The sequence below is a fragment of the Thalassophryne amazonica genome, chromosome 3 (genome assembly GCF_902500255.1).
Source record: "Thalassophryne amazonica chromosome 3, fThaAma1.1, whole genome shotgun sequence".
NCBI classification, from domain to species: domain Eukaryota; kingdom Metazoa; phylum Chordata; class Actinopteri; order Batrachoidiformes; family Batrachoididae; genus Thalassophryne; species Thalassophryne amazonica.
In genome coordinates this window covers 113519460-113541078 of record NC_047105.1, presented here as the reverse complement: position 1 = coordinate 113541078, position 21619 = coordinate 113519460, and the positions used below count along the sequence as shown (strand labels likewise).

The window sequence follows — 21619 nt, the reverse complement described above, 5'->3', positions numbered from 1 at the left end:
TTGCCATTTTGGTGGCTTAACTCGTTGGCGTTTGTGTCAAACAGCATCAGCATATTTTTTAAACTGAGCTGCAAGTTGCATGTGTTTCCAGCAATGTAGCCTGGTCATACTGCGCCGCCCCGGTGTGTGTGTGTTTTCATGCTTCCTGCTCCACTGCCACTAAGCCAGCATAGAGCATTCTTTACAATGAGTTGCATGTTGCGAGTGTTGCCCGTAACATTTTTGAACTCTTGTATTTAAGCCATTGTTCAGATTGTACTGGATGCCCATCCGGCCTCCACTAGGACATTATATGCCTGTGGATGGAAGCTTTTTAACTGTTGGTGCAGTGCACAGGTTGTAGACCCAGAGTGTTACTCTGTACCAGTTTTGCTTCGCTACCTTCAAACACTGGTTGTCTCTGCTTGGCACATTATGGTAGATGGTCGGTCAACAGGGTCGCACTCTTTGATATGGTGTTTTTTTAAGAGGTGCTCTCTGGCTGCAGCCTCCTTGAGTTGCATGCGTTCCATCCTGGGATGCTCCACTGGTCATAGAGGGCTTATGTTCGCCACCGTTTGAACAACTGGGAGGTAGTGACCTCAGATGGTTGTCTGTTAAGACTGCATTCCTCCTTGCAATTTCATCCACAAAGTGTGTCGGCTTCTCATTCTCATTGTATTTACTGCCTCTAGGCTCTATCCTCAAAACATATAGGATCTCATTTCATTGGTTTGCCAAATTTACTTGCCCTTGAAGCAGAAAGATGTCCTTTCCATAAATTGCTCCTATCATGCTTCAATGAAATTAAAACTTGGTTGGACTTATTTATTTATTTATTTTACTTAAATGAAAAGGAAACAGAGGTGATGGGTGTTTGGACCCAGTGGCCCCTGTGAATCCACCTCCATTGACTTGGGACCCTTGGAGGTATATTTTAAACCTGTCATTACTGATCTTGGTTTTGAGGTGGACAGTGATTTTAAATTGGACAGCCGAATTATGGTTGTGGTTAAGTCCAGTTTTTATCTTTTAAGGCGAATGGCAACACTGAAATCTTTTCTTTCTAGGCAGCACTTTGAAACAGTGATCCATGCTTTTATTTCATCTCGTCTGGACTACTGTAACTCACTTCATGTGGGAGTCACTCAGTCACTATTCTCGCGTTTGCAGCTGATTCAAAATGCAGCTGCATGACGTTTGAGAGGAACTCAAAAGAGAGAGCACATAACCTCTGTCTTAGCCTCACTTCAGTGGCTGCCTGTATGCTTTAAGGTTAATTTCAAAATTCTTGTGTTTGTTATAAAATCTTTTCATGGTCTTGCCCTCTCTGAGCTTATTCATCCCTACATACCTTGTCAGTCGCTCAGGTCAGCTGACCAGCTGTTCCTGGAAGTATCTAGAAGGCAGCTCAGAGGGAACAGGGCTTTCTCTCTAGTTGCTCCTAAATTATGGAATAGCTTGCCTTTGCATGTTAAAGAGGCCCCTTCACTGTCCACTTTCAAAGTTCATCTTAAAACCTATTTCTTTTCCTTGGCTTTTGGCACCAGGAAGACCCAGTGTTTATTTGAATGTACGTTTTAATTTACAGCACTTTGTGTCAGCTGTGGTTCTTTTAAAGATGGTATGGTAGTTACATGCGTAACTCTCGTTAGTAAACTTGCCCTGACAGTATTAAAAACCTCTTCCAGCACCTTAGCTGAAACTGTGATGTGTTCTTTGTTGCTGAAATGTTTGTGGCTTTAGAAGAAATTGCATGAAGCCATTGTATCCATTCCTAACATGCTTCACTTGATTTAACAACAACAAAAAAGTTGACACTGACCTCTGCATTTGGCGTGCAAGACCTCCTGATGAAGCGAGCGTCATTTCCAAAGGTCCGCGCATCAACACACATCTCAACATCATTAAATTTCGAGTAGAACAGCACAAAAGGGTAGGGTCTACAAAACAACAGTATCAAAATTACTTTTTCCACAAAAAAAAACAAACAAAAAAGTCAACAGATGAACTCTGCAGAATATATATATATATATATATATATATATATATATATATATATATATATATATCTGCCTGAAATTGACATTCTGTGATTTCTTACTTTTTGAAGAAGTGCCCATTGACTTCAAACTGTTGTTTGAGCATCACCTTGCCCCGGTATTCAATTATGAGTGTATCTGGTTCTAAGTTCTTGGCTGCTCTGAGGATCTTCCTGTGTTTCTGCACCCGTGTTACCCGGCCCAACTGAAGCTAGAAAAGCAAGAACACTTTCATGTTAGCCACTTTCACATACCAATAACCACTCTAATAACTGTCCAGCTTATGATATTTCAGCTTGGACTGTTTTGTAATGATGACCACAACTCTTCTTCAGTAAAATAACTTTTCAGAGACAGACAAACATGTCATAATCCTTATCCTGAAGAAACCCCTGCTCAAATTTCTATACTAGAGTAAAACTCACCTAAACTGTCACCGCATAAACCATATATTTGCACTCACCGGACAAAAACAAAATTCCCAGTGCTTTGTATGGTTTTACATGTAACAAACACCATATATCCCGGATATTGTATAATGGATTTTAGCTCAAATTGGACAAAGTGCCCCACCCCATCACAATGTATTTCCATTAAAACCCCCTCGCATGTACCAGACAGAGTAGTCTGGATGTGCCCAGCTTCAACAGAGGTACGAAATTAAGCCCGGGCGATTATTTTTTCCAAACCATGCTCAGACTCTGCGCCTAAATGAGGCAGGCCTTTATTCAAGGCCAGCAATTATTAACAAAATGCTGCTTGCTGCCTGCACTGTAATATTGTGTTAAGTTTCACACAGATATCCCTGGGTGTGCTGAACAAAAAACAACCGCTTCACCACCTTTGTGTGGCTGCAAACCCTCCCCATAGTCTGATGCGCACCTGCTAAACGATGATGGCAGGGGCAGGGCTGTGAAATGAAAATTGTAAAATCCAAGGAAAATCTGTAGGGGTCCTGCTTTACGACAACAATGTAAAAAGAAAAACTTAAAATCGTCTCATTTCAAAAGATAGGTTGGCAAAACTTAAAACTATAGGTTTGAGGCTATGACTGAATTCTTTGAGTTTGCTTTTGCAAAGAATGGGGTTTCCAACTCACATCTGCAGGCGTCTGTTTTTCTGCCATTTTTCCTGTACATTTTTTTCTGCCATTTTTCCTGTACATTTGTCCTGCATGGATTTTTATCTCCATAAAGTTGAGTATTTTATTTGAGTTTTGTATTGGAACTCTAGCATTGCAGTTGGTAACTGATTTTGAAAACCAGGCTGTTGGCACTGTGACTGTTTAAAAGCATTTGAGCTTTTACTGTTAAGTAGAAGAGTTGAAAAACCAGGCTGTTGGGACTGTGACTGTTTAAAAGCATTTGAGCTTGTACTGTTAAGTAGAAGAGTTGAAAAACTAGGCTGTAGGGACTGACTGTCAAGTGTGTTGTGTAACTTTGTCAATGTAACTCCTTCATCTGCTCTTCGTCTGCCCTCAGATTTTAAAGCATTCAAGTTGAAGTCATTTCCACCAGTTTTAAAATAATACAACAGCAACATCATTTTATTATAAACTTGCTTTTGTGTGGAACATATAAGCATATTATTTGGAAATTCCTCTCAATTCACATAAACTGAGACTGAGTGACACTCTGTATGATACAGAAAAGTGTTTACAATTGTACAGTTAAGGTCAATAAACATTTGAACTGACTTGGGTTTGTTTATCTGTGTGACAGACAATATGTTGACAAAATGAGTCTTAGTATGTAGAAGTCAAAACTTGAAGTCTTAATACATATGAAAGTTATATTTTCTGAACAAAAAATAATACGTTTGCACATCTTCTATTTTTCAGAATTCTTAGTTTATAGAACTTGCAGCCGGTCTGCTCTGTGTCAGCCTGAACCCGTCAGATCTCAGAAGGTAAGCAGTGCGGCATCTGGTTAGTACTTGGATGGGAGACCTCTTTGGAACACCGGCGGCTATGTGTGTTTCTCCAGTTAACACTGGAGTTGCGGGAAGTCATACATATGAAAGGTACATTTTCTGAACAAAAAATAACAAGTTGGCACAGCTTGCATTTATCTGAATTCTTTGTGTGTGCAGCTCAAAAATTGAAGTTACATTACACATGAATAATAAGTTATTTCATCAAAAACGTATTTGTTTGTTCAAATGTAAAATTTTTAGTTGGCCAATTCAATGGAGACTGTTGCCTTGAAATTTTAAGTTGACACAACTTTTTTGTTTTTACAGTGAAGTTGTAAATAAAACTTGTAAGATGTCATTAAAAAAAGAACGATTTGCGATAGTCATTTTCCTAACATGGTGACGATCACGATTACGGACCATCGGCAGAGTACCCCCCCCATTTTGGCATTTCCCAGCTGAGCACACGAGATGTAAATAATTAGCTATGGGTAAAGTAAGCAGACATATTTAAATACACACACACCCACACATACAACAGGAAAACAATGGCCTTGCAAGGATCAGTAATTACAAGTTTGAGAATATGTGACCCATTACTGGCTTTTGTATGACCACAGTCATACAAAAGTCCTAACTGACAACTGTGACTGCATCTGGACATGGGCTGACCTGCATCTGTGAACCCAGCACTGTGTTGTTACAGGCCAGTTCTGTGCGCGTGATGGTGTCCATGGTGACAGCTGTGGCATGATTCGGTGTGGCTGAAGGTGGTGTCTTGGTGTCACTAGCAGTACGATGTAACTGCAGCAGTGTTTGGACATCAGCACTGTACTGATTGGTCATGGCCTCTTCATACTGGTCCGTCCACTGGCGGATCCTGTCTTCCCATCCCTCCGTTGTGTTCTCATCCAGTACATTGGCCTCTGTTGTCGAGTTCTAGCCAAAAACAGAGACAGGCTGACTTGACAGGAGAAGCATGCCATTTCATAAAAACAAAACAAATATATCAGGTCTTACCTTCATCCTCATGGACTTCCTAGAACCCTCTCTGAAAGCCTGGGGGAGGAAAAGAAATCAATGTGCATCCAATCATGAACATTTTAAGCTTACCAGAATCCATAACAATATTGAAAAAGTAGCCAATAAACAAACTAGAGCCTGGCTGATACAGATTTTTTGTGGGGGCCAAAATGAAACAGATATTAGGAAGTAAAAAAAAAAAAATCTATGATAGTGATGTATCTGGAGATATATACATAAAAAATACAAATAATTACTTACATTTCATTATCAAACCTGTATGGCAACTAAATGTAAAGAGGCTTGATGTTTCTTAGTTAAAACATTAACATCATAATAAATACCTAATAACATACCAATGTACATCAAGTTGATTTAACTCTGACTGGCAGTAGCCATGTTGCATTGTTCAGCTTCTGCATAAAATAAACTTCTCATCTAATGTGGCCCAGCACAGATGGCAACATAGAGAACTGTCACTTGTCGGTGTAAGACACCTCCTGATTGAAAACTAATGGCAGCTGGTCTCTTTTCCTCTGTCTGCTGCAGCTGATGTGACCAAGTGCTGATGCCGTCTGAGTGCCCTCTCCTGGACAAACTACGCAATACATGATTTCTATCAGCCAAAGTGTTTTTCTGCATTGTTTAGCCTGTAAAATAATTTTTTTTATATCGCAAGCACAGTGGTAATAGCAGTGTGTTTGCGAAAGGCACATATTGGCAGATATTAGCAGCCAACCAGTATACTAACTGATATATCGGTCAGGCTCTAAAACAAACCCTGTGTGATATATATTATGGAAGAAGCAACATATAATTAAGCAAGACAAGAAACCTGCCACTCTCATTTTGTATGCCTGCATGTTTGTACAATACTGACTTTTTCAGATAAGCACATCTTTACATTACAGGCATCAACGGAACTATATTACTATAGCAGAGTTAACAGAATGACCTATTCCAAAAAGGACGTGTAAGGACAGAGAAATAATCATCACATGATATTAACCATCTGACAGGTACTCGCCTGCCAGATGACTGCCAGTACTGAAAACTACATACTCCAGAAGTATTGGGCCCTTGGTATTTCACACATTTTAATTTGTTTATGCCATTTCAAATAAAAAAAGTTAATCAGGCTTCTCAATATAAAAAATTCTAAAATGATCTTCTTTAAACTCAAACTCAAAACAAATCTCTACTATTTGCTATAAATTAACTAATAAAATTATAAAAGCCAAGATGATGAGTTTCAGAAGTAATGGGCCCCTTTTATAACACCTGTAAATAATCAGTTTTATTGCCACTTTTCTTGGACTTTATTTACATCAATTATGAAGAAATACAAACAGTATGGCACTCTGCTAAATCTGTATGGAGTAGACAGTTCTCAAAAACTGAGTGACTGTGCAAGAAGGAGAAGAATGAGGAAAGCCACCAAGACACCCAGACAAAGTTTTAGGCTTCTGTGGCTGTGACTAGGAAATAGTGCATAGTGCTTGTTTTGCATTTTGTATCACCAGTTATACAGTTTCATGATGAAGTGGTATAGAGGAGGATATTCATACAAAGAAGACCTGAAAGTTCAGTTACAATATACCAGAAGATACAGCTAAGATGCAAGCCTGGAACTAATGTTTTGGTGAAAGAAAAAACTGATTCACAAGCGTTCTACGAAAGAGCCCATTACTTATGCAACCCATCAGCTTGGTTTTTATATTTTTAATTAATTAATATCAAGTTGTAGAGATTTACTTTGAGTATGAGTTGAAGGAAGATCATTTCAGACCTTTTTGTTTTTTTGTACTTTTTGTAGTTTTTGTATTTGACACATTAAAATGTGTGAAATACCAAGTGTTCCAATACTTTTGGAGGGCACTGTATAATGTACAAGATGTTGCTTATGGTTCCATTCAGCTGCCTTGTTATTTCATAGTTTGTGTGGATGGCTTCTCAAAGGCTCGAAGGGGTATCTTAAAAATATTTATTCTACAGAATCAGACCAAGGTGTATATTCAAAAGTAGAATTTCCTTGTTGAACAAGACCTCCTTGAACTGACGTAAAAACATATCGAATGCTGATACTGTTCCTTTTGGGGGAGGTGATGGTCTAGTGGTTAAGGTGTTGGGCTTGAGACCAGAAGATCCTCGGTTCAAATCCCAGCCTGACTGGAAAATCACTAAGAGCCCCTGGGCAAGGTCTTTAATCCCCTATTGCTCCTGGTGTGTAGTGAGTGCCTTGTATGGCAGCACCCTCACATCAGGGTGAATGTGAGGCATAATTTGTAAAGCGCTTTGAGCATCTGATGCAGATGGAAAAGAGCTATATAAATGCAGTCCATTTATCTTTTACCATTCCTTTACAACCAGTTTATATAGTTTAGTGCGCTTGAATAAAATTTTTTTTTTTTTTTTACTAAAAAACACCACAGACATGACGTGTGTGTATATATATATATATATATATATATATACATACAAACACACACACACACACACATAAAATTTCAGAATGCATATTTAACGTGTTAAATTTAGCTCAGGTTGAATTATTCCATCAAAAGCTGATTTATTCATTAACAGTAAACACAGCAACATGCTGACAAGTGTACTGTTACTGCAGTGTTGAACACGGTGTTATTGAAAATCTCCATGGTTAAAACCTCAGTTGCATACCTTGACTTTCTTGCCTTTGGTTGTTCCTCGGGGCTTCTCTGTGCTTTTCTTCCTCTTTTTTGATTTACTCCTTTTAACCCGGTTAACAGTGAGTTTGATGCTGGTGGGTGTATGCTGAGTGGCAGTGTAGGAGATCGTGGAAGGAGACACTTCTTCGTCACCACTCTCGGTGGCACTGCTCTCCCCAGCTACCAAGAAAACAAGCAATTTCTTTGAATAAAATATTTATATTACATTCCACACACACATATTACATATACACATATACATATATATATACACATATATATATATATATATATATATATATATATATATATATATATATATATACACACACACAGTTTCAACCTTCTGTACTAAGGAATGAACAAACAGAAAGACAAAGGTACCTGAAACATTTTCTGTTCTTCTGTGTTGGCTCTCTGCTCCGTTTCTTCTGTCAGGGCCCCTGCAAAGAAAAATAACAATAAAAATCAGCAGGTGATTCAAAAAACAAGCTAAATTGAACACATTCATGTCAAACTATTTTTGAAAAGAAAAAGACAATTTTCAGTCTGTTAAGTAAAGAACCAAAATGCAGAGCATCATAAATGCCCAAGCATGATCATTCTTTGAAAATGAGCAGCAGATCTGACTCGGCTGATACTTTTCGGGAGATTGTTTGAAGCCTGATACACACGTTAATAGTTGGGTTTGGACAACTAGTCATACTAGTTTGACTCCGACTAGCTAGTACTCGATTAGTCAACTATTGTTTTTGCTAGTCGACTCGTCCTTCAAATTAAGGGCATATTATGAAGGAAAAATAACCCATTTCTAATAACTATGTAGGTGATGTATGTCTATGCCTTCCATGTTTGTTTTACAGAGACAATTTAATGTACACATTTCCACTGTGGGATTGATTTACAATGCTTCCTGACGTGAAAATGACTGCTTTGCTTTTATTTCCAAAAATCACAAAATCACCAAGAGCTTGGTTTTAGAGTGAGTTTTAGGTAAGTAGATATGTTACATGATGGCTAGTAGCACCTCTAAAACATTGTGTTCATATATCACTGCGTATATATCATATTCACTTATTGCATTTGCAAGAATTTGGTTCTATACCTTATAGACTCATATTATGAGTTTCACTGCTTAAACACAAACTTGTTTATTATAAAAATTAGTCAATGACTAATGTCACCCGACTAGTTGACTATTTTCATTCAGTCGTCCCAACACGAGTAAATACAGAGGTAGGCTTTATTCCATGAGGCTATGGTATCTTTCTCAATTTACTCAACTTTTTTCAGGACACTTTCATTGGCTCAAAATTTTTGTGAAGAAAAAAATCTGAACAAATAGGTATTAAGAAATGTTTCTTCCAAAAGAAATAACACGTTGAAAAATAAATCAAAATCAAAGCCAACACTATCAGACATCTGGTTGACTTTCTGGCATTTATTAGACAGCCTTCTCTGCATGGCATCAGAACATATTAAGACACAATCAAAGCAACAATGAAATCTATAAATATTATTTATTAATTTAATTTCAAAATGTCTATTTGTGAATGACTTACTGATTCAGAGAATAATGCCTATTTAAAATTCTGACTTGCTTATATTATTATTATTATTATTATATCATCATCATCGCTATGACTATTATTATTAGAACACCAGACACTGTAGTTATACTTCTGTGTTCAAACCTCCTCTTCCACAATATTAATACGGTGCATCCGGAAAGTATTCACAGCGCTTTCCAAAATGGATGAAAGTAATTTTTTTTTTCCTCAAAAATTTTAAACACAATATGCCATGCCATAATGACAATGTAAAAAATAAACTTTATTTGAAATTTTTACAAATTTGTTAAAAATACAACAACTAAGCAATCACATGTACATAAATATTCACAGTCTTTGCTATGAAGCTCAAATTTGAGCTCAGGTGCATCCTGTTTCAACTGATCATCCTTGAGATGTTTCTACGGCTTAACTGGAGTCCAACTGGGGTAAATTCAGTTGATTGGACATGATTTGGAAAGACACACACCTGTCTACATATAAGAACCCACAGCTGACTGCATGTCAGAGCACAAAGCAAGTATGAACTCAAAGGAATCATCTGTTGGTCTCTGAGACAGGATTGCATCTAGGCACAAATCTGGGGAAGGGTACAGAAAACTTTCTGCTGCTTTACGGTCCCAGTGAGAACAGTGGACTCCATCATCCATAAATGGATGAAGTTCAGATCGACCAGGACTCTTCCTAGAGTTGGTCACTTGTCTAAACTGAGCGATCGGAGGAGAAGGGCCTTAGTCAGGGAGGTGACCAAGAACCTGATGGTCACTCTATCAGAGCTGCAGCATTCCTCCGTGGAGAGAGGAGAACCCTCCAGAAGTACAACCATCTCTGCAGGAATCCACCAATCAGGCTTGTATGGTAGAGTGGACAGACAGAAGCCAGCCCTTACTAAAAGGCACATGGCAGTCCACCTGGAGTTTGCCAAAAGGCACCTGAAGGACTCTTAGACCATGAGAAACAAAATTCTCTGGTCTGATGAGACAAAGATTCAACTTTTTGGCGTGAATGTCAGGTGTCATTTCTGGAGGAAACCAGGCACCATCCCCACAGTGAAGCATGGTGGTGACAGCATCATGCTGTGGGGATGTTTTTCAGTGACATGAACTGGGAGACTCGTCAGGTGGGGGGAATATGAATGCAGCAAGGTACAGAGACATCCTGGATGAAAACCTGCTCCAGAGTGCTCTTGACCTCAGACTGGGGTGACGGTTCATCTTTCAGCAGGACAGTGACCCTAAGCACGGATGCTTGAGAGGTGCTGCAAAGAGTAATGGACAAAACTGCCCAAAGATAGGTGCACCAAGCTTGTGCCATCATATTTAAGAAGACGTGAGGCTGTAATTGCTGCCAAAGGTGCATTATTAAAATACTGAGCAAAGGGCGTGAATTTTTTTTATGTACATGTGATTTCTTAATTTTTTTTATTTTTAATAAATTTTCAGAAATGTAAAAAAAAAAACCAACAACAAAAAAACTTTTTTCATGGTTTCATTATGGGGTGTTGTGAGTAGAATTTTGAGGGGGAAAAAGTAATTTACTCAGTTTTTGGACTAAAGCTGTAACGTAAAAAAAGTGAAGTGCTGTGAATACTTTCCGGATGCACTGTACACCTAATGAAATAATTTATAATGCCTCTTACCTGCAGTTGTCACATTTGATGAGCAGGCCATCAGCGGTCAGGTTGCAGTGACACCAGTTGCCATCGGCTCCATCCTCATCTGAGGAGCTGTCACTGTCGGCTGAGTTGTCCTCGGGTGTTTCGTGATAGCAGGAACTGCGTACCACGCCGTTGATATCCATGCGGGGAATGATGGTTTGGGATAGCGGGGAAGCGGGTGGGGTAGGGGGTGGGGGCGCGCCATAGTTGTGATCCTGACAACACACAACGGAAGACTGTTGCATCTTCAAACAACGGGTGTTCAGGCAAAAAGGGAAACGGAAAATGGAGACGAATGAAAATGAGGGCAAAAAAAAAAAAAACAACAAAAAAACAAAAAAAAAAAACAGGTATATGAAAACAGTACAGTGTTAATAACAGAGACAGTGTTATAGTTAAGTCTAATGTTTGGATAGAAATTTATGCAATGAAGTATATCCAACTGTTTTGACTATGGTTGCACTAACCTAGCAGGTATAGAAAACTGCAAAAAAATTAGATAAATAGAATGCAAAGTACATCTCATGCACTGGTTCTGCTTTTGAAATGTTCATAAATGTGATCTGATCATATATTCCAAGGAGTAATAATTACGAGATACTTATTTCATGCCACGTCTGATATGGTTAGATTTAGAGTAGTTGGTCTAAAAAGAAAAAAAAAAAAAAGTGTACTCACAGCATATGGTAGACCCCGATACCCATGACTCTGTGCACTCCCACAGCTTTGGATGTTGTAGTTTTTCTCATTCACAGCAGGGCTTGCTTCAACTGACTCAGGACTGGAAAATAAAAGACAGTTAATGACTTAACACTATAAAAATAGAATAACAGCTTCAAATGTGCTTTCCACAATGAGTATACCAAAGTGAGGAAAATAAATACTTCCACCAATGGCCCAACTGCACCATATAGTAATGTTACAGAATGTAATAAACTCTTGGACGGTATGCTCAGCAAAAACATATATTTTGGGGCAACGGTTTCATTAAAACAAAACAAAATGAAAAGTTACACCCCCGGCATGAGTAAATCTGCTAAGAGTTGCAGAGTTATAAATAAACAAAAGCATAAACTCAGCAAAAAGGGGTGTACTTTTATAGGACATTAGTCAGCCACAAGATGGCACTGTGACACCTGGCTGCAGTTGAGTGTGGGAGACATTATGTTATGTAACTCTTTTTTTTTTTTTTTTTTTTGCTTGTAAATGGACCTGCCAATGAAAAACGACTTTTCCTCCTACACCTTTCATGCAGCAACAAAAAGTGTAAAAAGTATCCAGATGAAAAAAGGTTCATCTGTATATGTCTCAGCAGAGAGACTGTATCGTTCCTCAGAAAAGGGGACATGAGCACTGGCCACATCAGCGCTGTATTCCACAAAGCCTCATTAAGGTGCGCAAGCTTGCACTCAGAAGGGACACTGCCTGCTCTCTTAGGATGTCGGTGAATGTCAAGCACAGCTCACTGCTGTGTGTAAATTTAACTGACACATGGCAGTCCTTCCTTCCAGGACTACCTGTTAGGGGAAAACCCACACATCGAAAAAAAAACACAAACAATGAATACTTTTATCACAGGTGCTGAAACAAAACTGCTTTTCTTATGACAAATTTGTTCCGCATTTTACAACACAGCTGTTAAAACAGAGATCAGCACAATGCAGGGAAACAGGTTTATAGTTTCAAATGAGGATAGAAGTGTCCAGATTCTTGTATGATTAACTAAAAAAGTGGGTCTTTGCATGACAGTAAATCTAAACATTTTCAAGTTTTCATAGTTGGGAAAATAAAACAAGGCATACTTGAGTGCTGAGAATCTCTGACCGATGATTTACACTGGGCCATTCCATTTGCCCCCTGCACACAGTCAGGCAAGAGTTTACTCAAAATGATTCATAATCAGGGTTCAAATTCAAGAAATTTAAGCACTTTCAAAGTCCATTTTCAAGCTTTTCCAGGACATTACAGCTTTGGTAAATTACATATTTTTATGGCTGCTAGTGGGAAATTATTATTATTTTTTTGACTGAAGATTTTAGAGGGTGGCTTGGGGTGGGTGGGCAAGCACAGATGTGAAGCACCCATCTGAGGGAAAAGCGGGTCTGGGGGGGCTTTCCTGGATATTTTGAAAAATATGATGCATTGAAGCATTTTGGTGTACTTTGAGGCATAAAACTTTGTTTTACATGAACACTTTAAAATAAGCACAATCAAGGCTAACACTAACGGGTGAGCCACAATCAAATGGCATTTATGTATCAGAAGTTGCCACAGTTCTGTTGTGATGAGATTTTCATTAGTACTTGTGTTTTTTCTTGGTTCTAACACTAACAACTGCCCACCTGATATATGTATAGTTATTACCTTGAAAGAATAAAATGTTTCTTTTCAAAAGAATGTAAATTACTGCAAAAATCTTTTTTTCAGAGACATGAATCAGCAAGTAACTGATAATATAACTTGATGATATAAATACTTTGATTTGCTTTGAAACTTAAGATACAGTGTGGTAATGTGAACTGTTTGAGTATTTGTGCGCTGTAAAAGAGCCATCAAACATCCGTTGTGTTGTATCTGGTGATGTGTGTGAAGTCTGCAACGGTCTGATAATGAAGACATAACCTGGGTTAATTTCACGATTAAAAATAACATATATTCTTGTAATCTGAGTATGTTTCTGCTTTGAATAAAATTTATAGACATCTTAAGTTAATAAAATAACGAAACAAATGGCAGTAAATTGTAGTCATATTTAGCCTGTAGAGTTTGTAATGAAATGTAACTGATCATATGAATGTCCAGATATTCTGAGAAAATTGTCCCACTCGCATTTTTGACCAATCAGAATGCATCTCTGTCACAAGGTCTGTGTGGGATAGAAGGGACAAAAAACAGATTAATTTGCAAACAGAAATCAAAGTATACAAGTTTACAGATTTCACAAAATGGACTTGACAGAGTAAATATAAATTACAATTTCAAGCACTGTCAAACACTTTATCCAAAATCCAAGCACTTTTCAAACATTGAAAACACAATATTAAAATTTTCTGGGATTTAAAGCACCTGTATCAACCTAGCATAATGCCCCCACAAGCATATTAAACCATATTTTGGGAGCAGTTCACATATTACTGGCATATCACACTTGATCATTCATAAGGTTTCAGCCTGACTAAAACATTCAGTGCATTTCTTTTATTTCTCTCTGGTAAGGTTCTGCCAGTCTAGTCTTTGGAGAACTGCACTTCACTTGCATCTCTTTGAAGATAAAGTGCTGACATGACATTGACAGAAAGCATGTTTGTGTCAAACCTGTGTCAAACAACCCCCCCCCCCCCACACCCGAATATATATATATATATATATATATATATATATATATATATATATATATATACACACATATACATATATACACACATATACAGTAGTGTTCAGAATAATAGTAGTGCTATGTGACTAAAAAGATTAATCCAGGTGTTGAGTATATTTCTTATTGTTATGCTACGTTTACACATAACGACGACAAGTCACGAATGCCACGAAGTACACATTCTTGGCCGCTGATCATGAATGTGATTATTCGGGGTAGAGGCATCAGGTGTCCTCAGGAACTGCTGTAACCTGTTACCACACGTTACGATTAATGGCACATGTTGCCGGAGAATTATCAGGAACCATTACGCACGGTCAAGAATAGTGTTCCGCGTTGTTACTCACTATCTCGCACCATTGCGCGTAACAGCGTATCGTTAAGTTCTGTCACGTTGTGAATGAGGTGAATTGTCTCCACACACACACACACACCCATATTCATCCAACCAAATTCAGATCGCTCCAGTTTTTCAGAAGAACTTTGTGACTGCATGCATAGTTGGGCTCTGTGCCACGGAGTGGCGCAGAGAGGAGGAAAAGGACAGTGCCAGATGTGTGGCTTCATGTGGCTCTCGTCTGGCGCATTTCCCCAAACATCACGCACATGCAGCAGGTGGAACACCTGCAGGAGCGCGCTGAAGAGCACTGAAATTTGACTTTTAGCCGACTTGGTGTCAGCAATCAAACAATGTTGTGCAGCGCAGGGTTTAATTGTGCGCGCGGTTCTTCCTCCGCCGAACTGGAGGAGGTGCAGAGATGTCTGGCTGCATGTGAGTCTCCTCTCGCTCCTCTGGTTGCTCAGACTCGTTCTCCCGCTCATCGGTTACAGCAGGTGGAACAACGGCAGGAGAGTCCTGAGGAGCTTCAGCAGGAACTGTGGACCGACATTTGAAGCCGAATTTAATTGTGCGCACATGACAGAAAACGGATCCGTCATGGCGCTCAGTGAAATGTGACGCCGCGTTACAAGTCGTATCAAAACTTGACAGTTTCCGTGTCACTTCGTAATAACGCGTGACAGTTTGGGCTCCAAGAACCATCACAGGAACCACTACGAATGTTGTCACGTTCTATTAAGGATGAATACTCATCAAGACGGATCAATACGCTCAGTTGCGACCTCCACAACGCGAGACGAAATGAGGGTGGTGTGTGACATTCGTGGAAGATTTTTTGTTTTTTTGACAGGCAAAAACATGCTCCACGAATATCAAGAATATCACGCACCAACACGCACTATTAAGAAACCTATTCAGATGCATTAAGTCAAATTAAGAATGTCAAGAATGTGTCACGAATGACAGAAAAATGACATTCGTAACGCGTCTTGCTTATGTGTAAATGAACCTTTACATGGGAAACAAGGTACCAGTAGATTTAGTAGATTCTCACAAATCCACCAAGACCAAGCATTCATGATATGCACACTCTTAAGGCTATGAAATTGGGCTATTAGTAAAAAAAAAAGTAGAAAAGGGGGTGTTCACAATAATAGTAGCATCTGCTGTTGACGCTACAAACTCAAAACTATTATGTTCAAACTGCTTTTTTAGCAATCCTGTGAATCACTAAACTAGTATTTAGTTGTATAACCACAGTTTTTTATGATTTCTTCATATCTGCAAGGCATTAATTTTGTTGGTTTGGAACCAAGATTTTGCTCGTTTACTAGTGTGCTTGGGGTCATTGTCTTGTTGAAACACCCATTTCAAGGGCATGTCCTCTTCAGCATAAGGCAACATGACCTCTTCAAGTATTCTGACATATCCAAACTGATCCATGATACATGGTATGCGATATATAGGCCCAACACCATAGTAGCAGAAACATGCCCATATCATGATGCTTGCACCACCATGCTTCACTGTCTTCACTGTGAACACACACACACACATACATACACACATATACATATATACACACATATACAGTAGTGTTCAGAATAATAGTAGTGCTATGTGACTAAAAAGATTAATCCAGTGTTGAGTATATTTCTTATTGTTATGCTACGTTTACACATAACGACGACAAGTCCCGAATGCCACGAAGTACACATTCTTGGCCGCTTGAATTCAGAGTTTGGGGTTGTCTCACAAACTGTCTGCAGCCCTTGGACCCAAAAAGAACAATTTTTCTCTCATCAGTCCACAAAACATTCCTCCATTTCTCTTTAGGCAAGTTGATGTGTTCTTTGTCAAATTGTAACCTCTTCTGCACGTCTTTTATTTAACAGAGGAACTTTGTGGGGGAGTCTAGCAAATACATTAGCTTCACACAGGCGTCTTCTAACTGTCACAGCACTTACAGGTAACTCCAGACTAGGGATGGGTATTGATGAGATTTTATCGATATTGATGCCATTATCGATTCTGCTTATCGATCCGATTCCTTATCGATTCCCTTATTGATACCTTGTGAATTTTGTACTAAAAGTAGGCTTTACAGGTTTTCTATGTATTTCATTGAGTCTTAAAGTAAATAAATATGAAATTGGTCACTGTATCCTTGATCTCTGGACATAAATAAACTTGACTCATCATAGAGCCGCACAACGTTTGGAGCTGTGTGAACAGAACGGAGGATGATTCTCGTTTCTTTCTCGCAACAAGACAGGAGTCCCAGTTAGTAACTTTAATCCGCACAAAAGTGACTCACGATTGACATATTCAGGGATGAAAGTGGTGAAAAACAAAAAAAAAGCTGAAACCCAAAATTACCCCCCCAACACCACCCGCATGAAAATGTTTCAATTCTAGAAGCTCTGAAATGCAATCTGGGACTATTCCAGACGATAAACTGGAGTGAGTGCAGCATCCATTTAGGTCAGAAGAAAAAAAAAAAAACTTTCCTTATTCAAATTCATTCCAGTAGTATTCTACTCTTACTAGGATGCAGCAGTTTTCTAGTTTGGCAGATAGTTCTGGAGGAAATCACTAAAGAACAAATTGAAAATATGGTTTGACCGAAACAAACTGTCATTAAACTTAAATAAGACAGGGATGAAATGGAGGTGTAAGAGTCACTAGGTGTTCACAGGAAGCATTTATTTCTGTATGTATGTATGTATGTATTTATTTATTTATTTATTTATTTATGTTCATTGTTAGTTGCTTTTATATTTTCTGTTGTGTTTCTATTCAGGTTCTTTTTGTATCTTTCTCTAAAATTGTATACAATAAGTATATATTGTATATAATAATCATTAGATTATTAATATATAAACAAAAATAAATTTAAGAAATATTACAATTTGAAAACAAATGCACCCAAACGTGATGACAGCTGCAGCTGCTTAATGCTAACTTTTAACATTGAAAATGCCATAGACATGCTAACGTGCTAACATCACTCCCGTTTTTAAGTTATAAAATACATTGATCAACTGTTTCAGAAGACCATAACAGGTCGGTTTAAAATAGAAAAGGTAAATAATACTCACAGACGTATGATCTTTAGGGTTTTAGCGGGGGAAAATTAAGCGAAAGAAAGAAAGAATAAACGAAGCAATAGAGCAAAGCATTGCTTCAATCTGCAAACCACTGCTTCGATTGGTTCAAGGTTCAAAGCAAAGCCGGGCTGCAGAAAAGTTGATTACAGACCCGCTGCAGGGTCTGTAATCAATGTAGAGAAATGATCATTTTCCTGACAAACACCCCCCAAAACAATGGCCACTCTGAAGGATCGATAACAGAATCGTTAAGCACAAAGCTTATTGATGTCTGTGGAGCGAATCATTTCTTAACGATACCCGAAAGAAACCAGTTGTCGATACCCAACCCTACTCGAGACTGTCTTTGATCATCCTGGAGCTGATCAATGGGCGAGCCTCTGCCATTCTGGTTATTCTTCCATCCGTTTTGATGGTTGTTTTCCGTTTTCTTCCACGCGTCTGTTTTTTTGTCCATTTTAAAAGGAACCCCGACTATAAATACATGTTTATTCTATATGACTTGTTGTGATATTAGTAACATAACTATGGGACAAAATTTGCAAAAATAATGTCAAGTTTTATGATATTTTAAGAAACTTTATTTCTACGTAGGTCGCCATTGTTGTTTGTAACGCAATGCATTCTGGGTAGTGACGTCAAATGGGGGCAGAGCTTCCCATGTTTACATTACAACTAGCGGTGATTAGCAACGATGAGCTCCTCTGTTCACCCTTTTCAATTCGAACCAGAGCGTGATCTGCAGTGTGAGGAAGAGAACTTTGAAAATACTGTCAGAAATGAAGATCAAGCGCTCTGATCAAGCAAGAGTTGGCCATTGTAGGTGGTGTCTGTGTGGGGGCTGCTTGCCGATGCCGACAGAGAAAGAGAGCGTCTGCTGCTCTTTCGCGTGTTTTAGTCCTATTTTCACTAGTTACTCGTGGACGATTTTTCTTCTTGTGGGGAAATATGACGGGCACTGCATATGGTTTAAGATGTCGTTTGTATCCAGAAACACCAACAAGCTCCCTCATTAGCTGAGGTTGATGAAAAGCATCAAATGCATCCGCGTTGAAGTGATGTGAGCACAGCCGAGGGTCTTTCGGCAACTGCACTCTTCCACAAGCATCCTCCCACTTTTTCCTTAACTTTCTTTCTTTCTTTTGGAAAGCAATGAAGGCTTACCTCGCTTTCTTTGTTGCCCTTAGACTGAAAATTGCATCCAAAAGCCGCGCAATGTGGCATTTTATCTCGGTAGAAGAACTAGCTTTAACACTGTTTTGCTTGCATGAAAGATTTCAGAAACCTTTCCACGTCATCACCCCCAGAATGGATTGCGCAGGCAAAAACATGGCGGCCGCATTGTATTTAAATACGTGATAAATAAATGCTATTTTATATCATTCAAGACTTGTTTATGCAGTTCTAACTATATATTATAATAGCAGACGTCAGTGTTTCAATTTTTTTGACAAATATGATGTTATAGTCGGGGTTCCTTTTAAAGCATTGGAGATCATTGTAGATGAACAGCCTATAATTTGTTGCACCTGCGTATAAGTTTTCCCCTCTCCAATCAACTTTTTAATCAAACTACACTGTTCTTCTGAACAATGTCTTGAACGTCCCATTTTCCTCAGACTTTCAAAGAGAAAAGCACGTTCAACAGGTGCTGGCTTCATCCTTAAATAGGGGACACCTGATTCACACCTGTTTGTTCCACAAAATTGATGAACTCACTGACTGCCACACTACTATTATTGTCAACACCCCCCTTTTCTACTTTTTTTTTTTTTTTACTAATAGCCCAATTTCATAGTCTTAGGAGTGTGCATATCATGAATGCTTGGTCTTGTTGGATTTGTGAGAATCTACTGGTACCTTGTTTCCCATATAACAATAAGAAATATACTCAAAATCTGGATTAATCTTTTTAGTCACATACATACATACATACATATATATATATATATATATATATATATATATATACACACACACACACACACACACACACAGTGGGGAAAATAAGTATTTGACCCCTGTCAGTTTTGCAGGTTTTCCCACCTACAGACATCTCCATTCGTAGGTACGCTTCAACTGTGAGAGACAAAATCTAAAAAAAAAAAAAAAAAAAAAAAAAAAAAAAAAATCCAGAAAATCACATTGTATGATTTTTAAATAATCAATTTGCATTTTGTTGCATAAAATAAGTATTTGACCCCCTAACAATCAGCAAGAATTCTGGCTCACACAGACCTGTTAATTTTTCTTTAAGAAGCCCTCTTATTCTACAAAACTGACAGGGAGTCAAATACTATTTTCCCCACTGTGTGTGTGTGTGTGTATATGTATATATATATATATATATATATATATATATGCGGCTGAGTGGATCCTTGTCATTTGATTGGTGCTTTTTATGTCAAGTGACATGGATTCATCGTCCCATTTGTGTTGTGCTGCATTTAGCATGCAAATTTGGTTCCATACGTTTTGTACCATTGCACACTGCAAATCCCACCCACACACACACTAGTGTTTAGCTAAACATGGCCGACTTTGTTTTGCTGATGGACGATGATTTGAATGAGCTAATTGACGGTGCTAATTCTTCTAACACACACACACACACACGGGAAATCGACTAATGGACTGCATTTATATAGCGCTTTTCCATCTGCATCAGACGCTCGAACGGCTTTACAAATAATGCCTCACATTCACCCCGATGTGACGGTAATGCCATACAAGGTGCTCACTACACACAGGGAGCAACTCGGGGCCCTTAGCAATTTTCCATTCAGGCTGGGATTTAAACCGAGGATCCTCTGGTCTCACACCCAACACTTTAACCAGTTGACCATCATCTCAGGGGAGGTGATGATAACAAACAATGTTCATGAATCAGTAACAAAGTTGAAGTTGTGCCGGGGCTGGATCTTTCAACAAGACAACGACCCTAAACACTGCTCAAAATCTACTAAGGTATTCATGCAGAGGAACAAGTACAATGTTCTGGAATGGCCATCTCAGTCCCCAGACCTGAAAATTATTGAAAATCTGTGGTGTGATTTTAAGCGGGCTGTCCATGCTCGGAAACCAACAAACCTGAGATGTTTTGTAAAGAAGAATGGTCCAAAATACCTTCAGCCAGAATCCAGACTCTCACTGGAAGCTATAGGAAGCTTTTAGGTGCTGTTATTTCTGCAAAAATGGGATCTACTAAATACTGATGTATTTTTTCTGTTGGGGAGCCCAAATTTATGCACCTGCTCAATTTTGTTTAAATAATTATTGCACACTTTCTGTAAATCCTATAAACTTCATTTCACTTGTCAAATATCACTGTGTTTGTCTGCTATATGATATATTTAACTGAAACTGCTGATCCAAAAAACCAATGATTTATAAAGGAAAATCATGGAAATCACCAGGAGTGCCCAAACTTTTACACACACACACACACACACACACACACACACACACACACACACACACACACACACACACACACACACACACTTTCTTCCGCTTTATCTGGAGTCGGGTCGCGGGGGCAGCAGCTCAAGCAAAGCTGCCCAGACCTCCCAATCCACACACACCTCCCCCAGCTCCTCTGGGGGAACCCCAAGGCGTTCCCAAGCCAGTCGAGAGACGTACTCCCTTCTAGCGTGTCCTGGGTCTTCCCCGGGGCCTCCTCCCGATGGGACGTGCCCGGAATACCTCTCCAGTGAGGCGTCCAGGGGGCATCCGGAAAAGATGCCCAAGCCACATCAACTGGCACCTTTCGACGTGGAGGGGCAGCGGCTCGACACCGAGCTCCTCACCCTATCTCTAAGGGAGCGCCCAGCCACCCTGCAGAGGAAACTCATCTCAGCCGCTTGTACTCGCCATCTCGTTCTTTTGGTCATGAGCCAAATCTCGTGACAACAGGTGAGGAT

The 21619-nt window shown here is 39.0% G+C and overlaps 1 protein-coding gene across 5 annotated transcripts in view; it reads right to left on the bottom strand.

Moving 5' to 3' along the window:
- Positions 1–21619, bottom strand: part of setd5 (SET domain containing 5) — a 149683-nt gene that overhangs the window by 41593 nt on the left and 86471 nt on the right. For 3 of the 5 annotated variants that reach the window (XM_034167330.1, XM_034167332.1, XM_034167333.1), the window contains exons 3-10: positions 11549–11651; positions 10853–11115; positions 8027–8085; positions 7635–7822; positions 4956–4994; positions 4608–4874; positions 2084–2232; positions 1805–1922 (exon numbers count right to left, since the gene is read on the bottom strand). In XM_034167330.1, the coding sequence (XP_034023221.1) occupies positions 1805–1922; positions 2084–2232; positions 4608–4874; positions 4956–4994; positions 7635–7822; positions 8027–8085; positions 10853–11115; positions 11549–11651 (1186 nt within the window). The remainder of the gene's footprint in view (positions 1–1804; positions 1923–2083; positions 2233–4607; positions 4875–4955; positions 4995–7634; positions 7823–8026; positions 8086–10852; positions 11116–11548; positions 11652–21619) is intronic. The other 2 variants (XM_034167331.1, XM_034167335.1) reach the window with 1 other exon arrangement.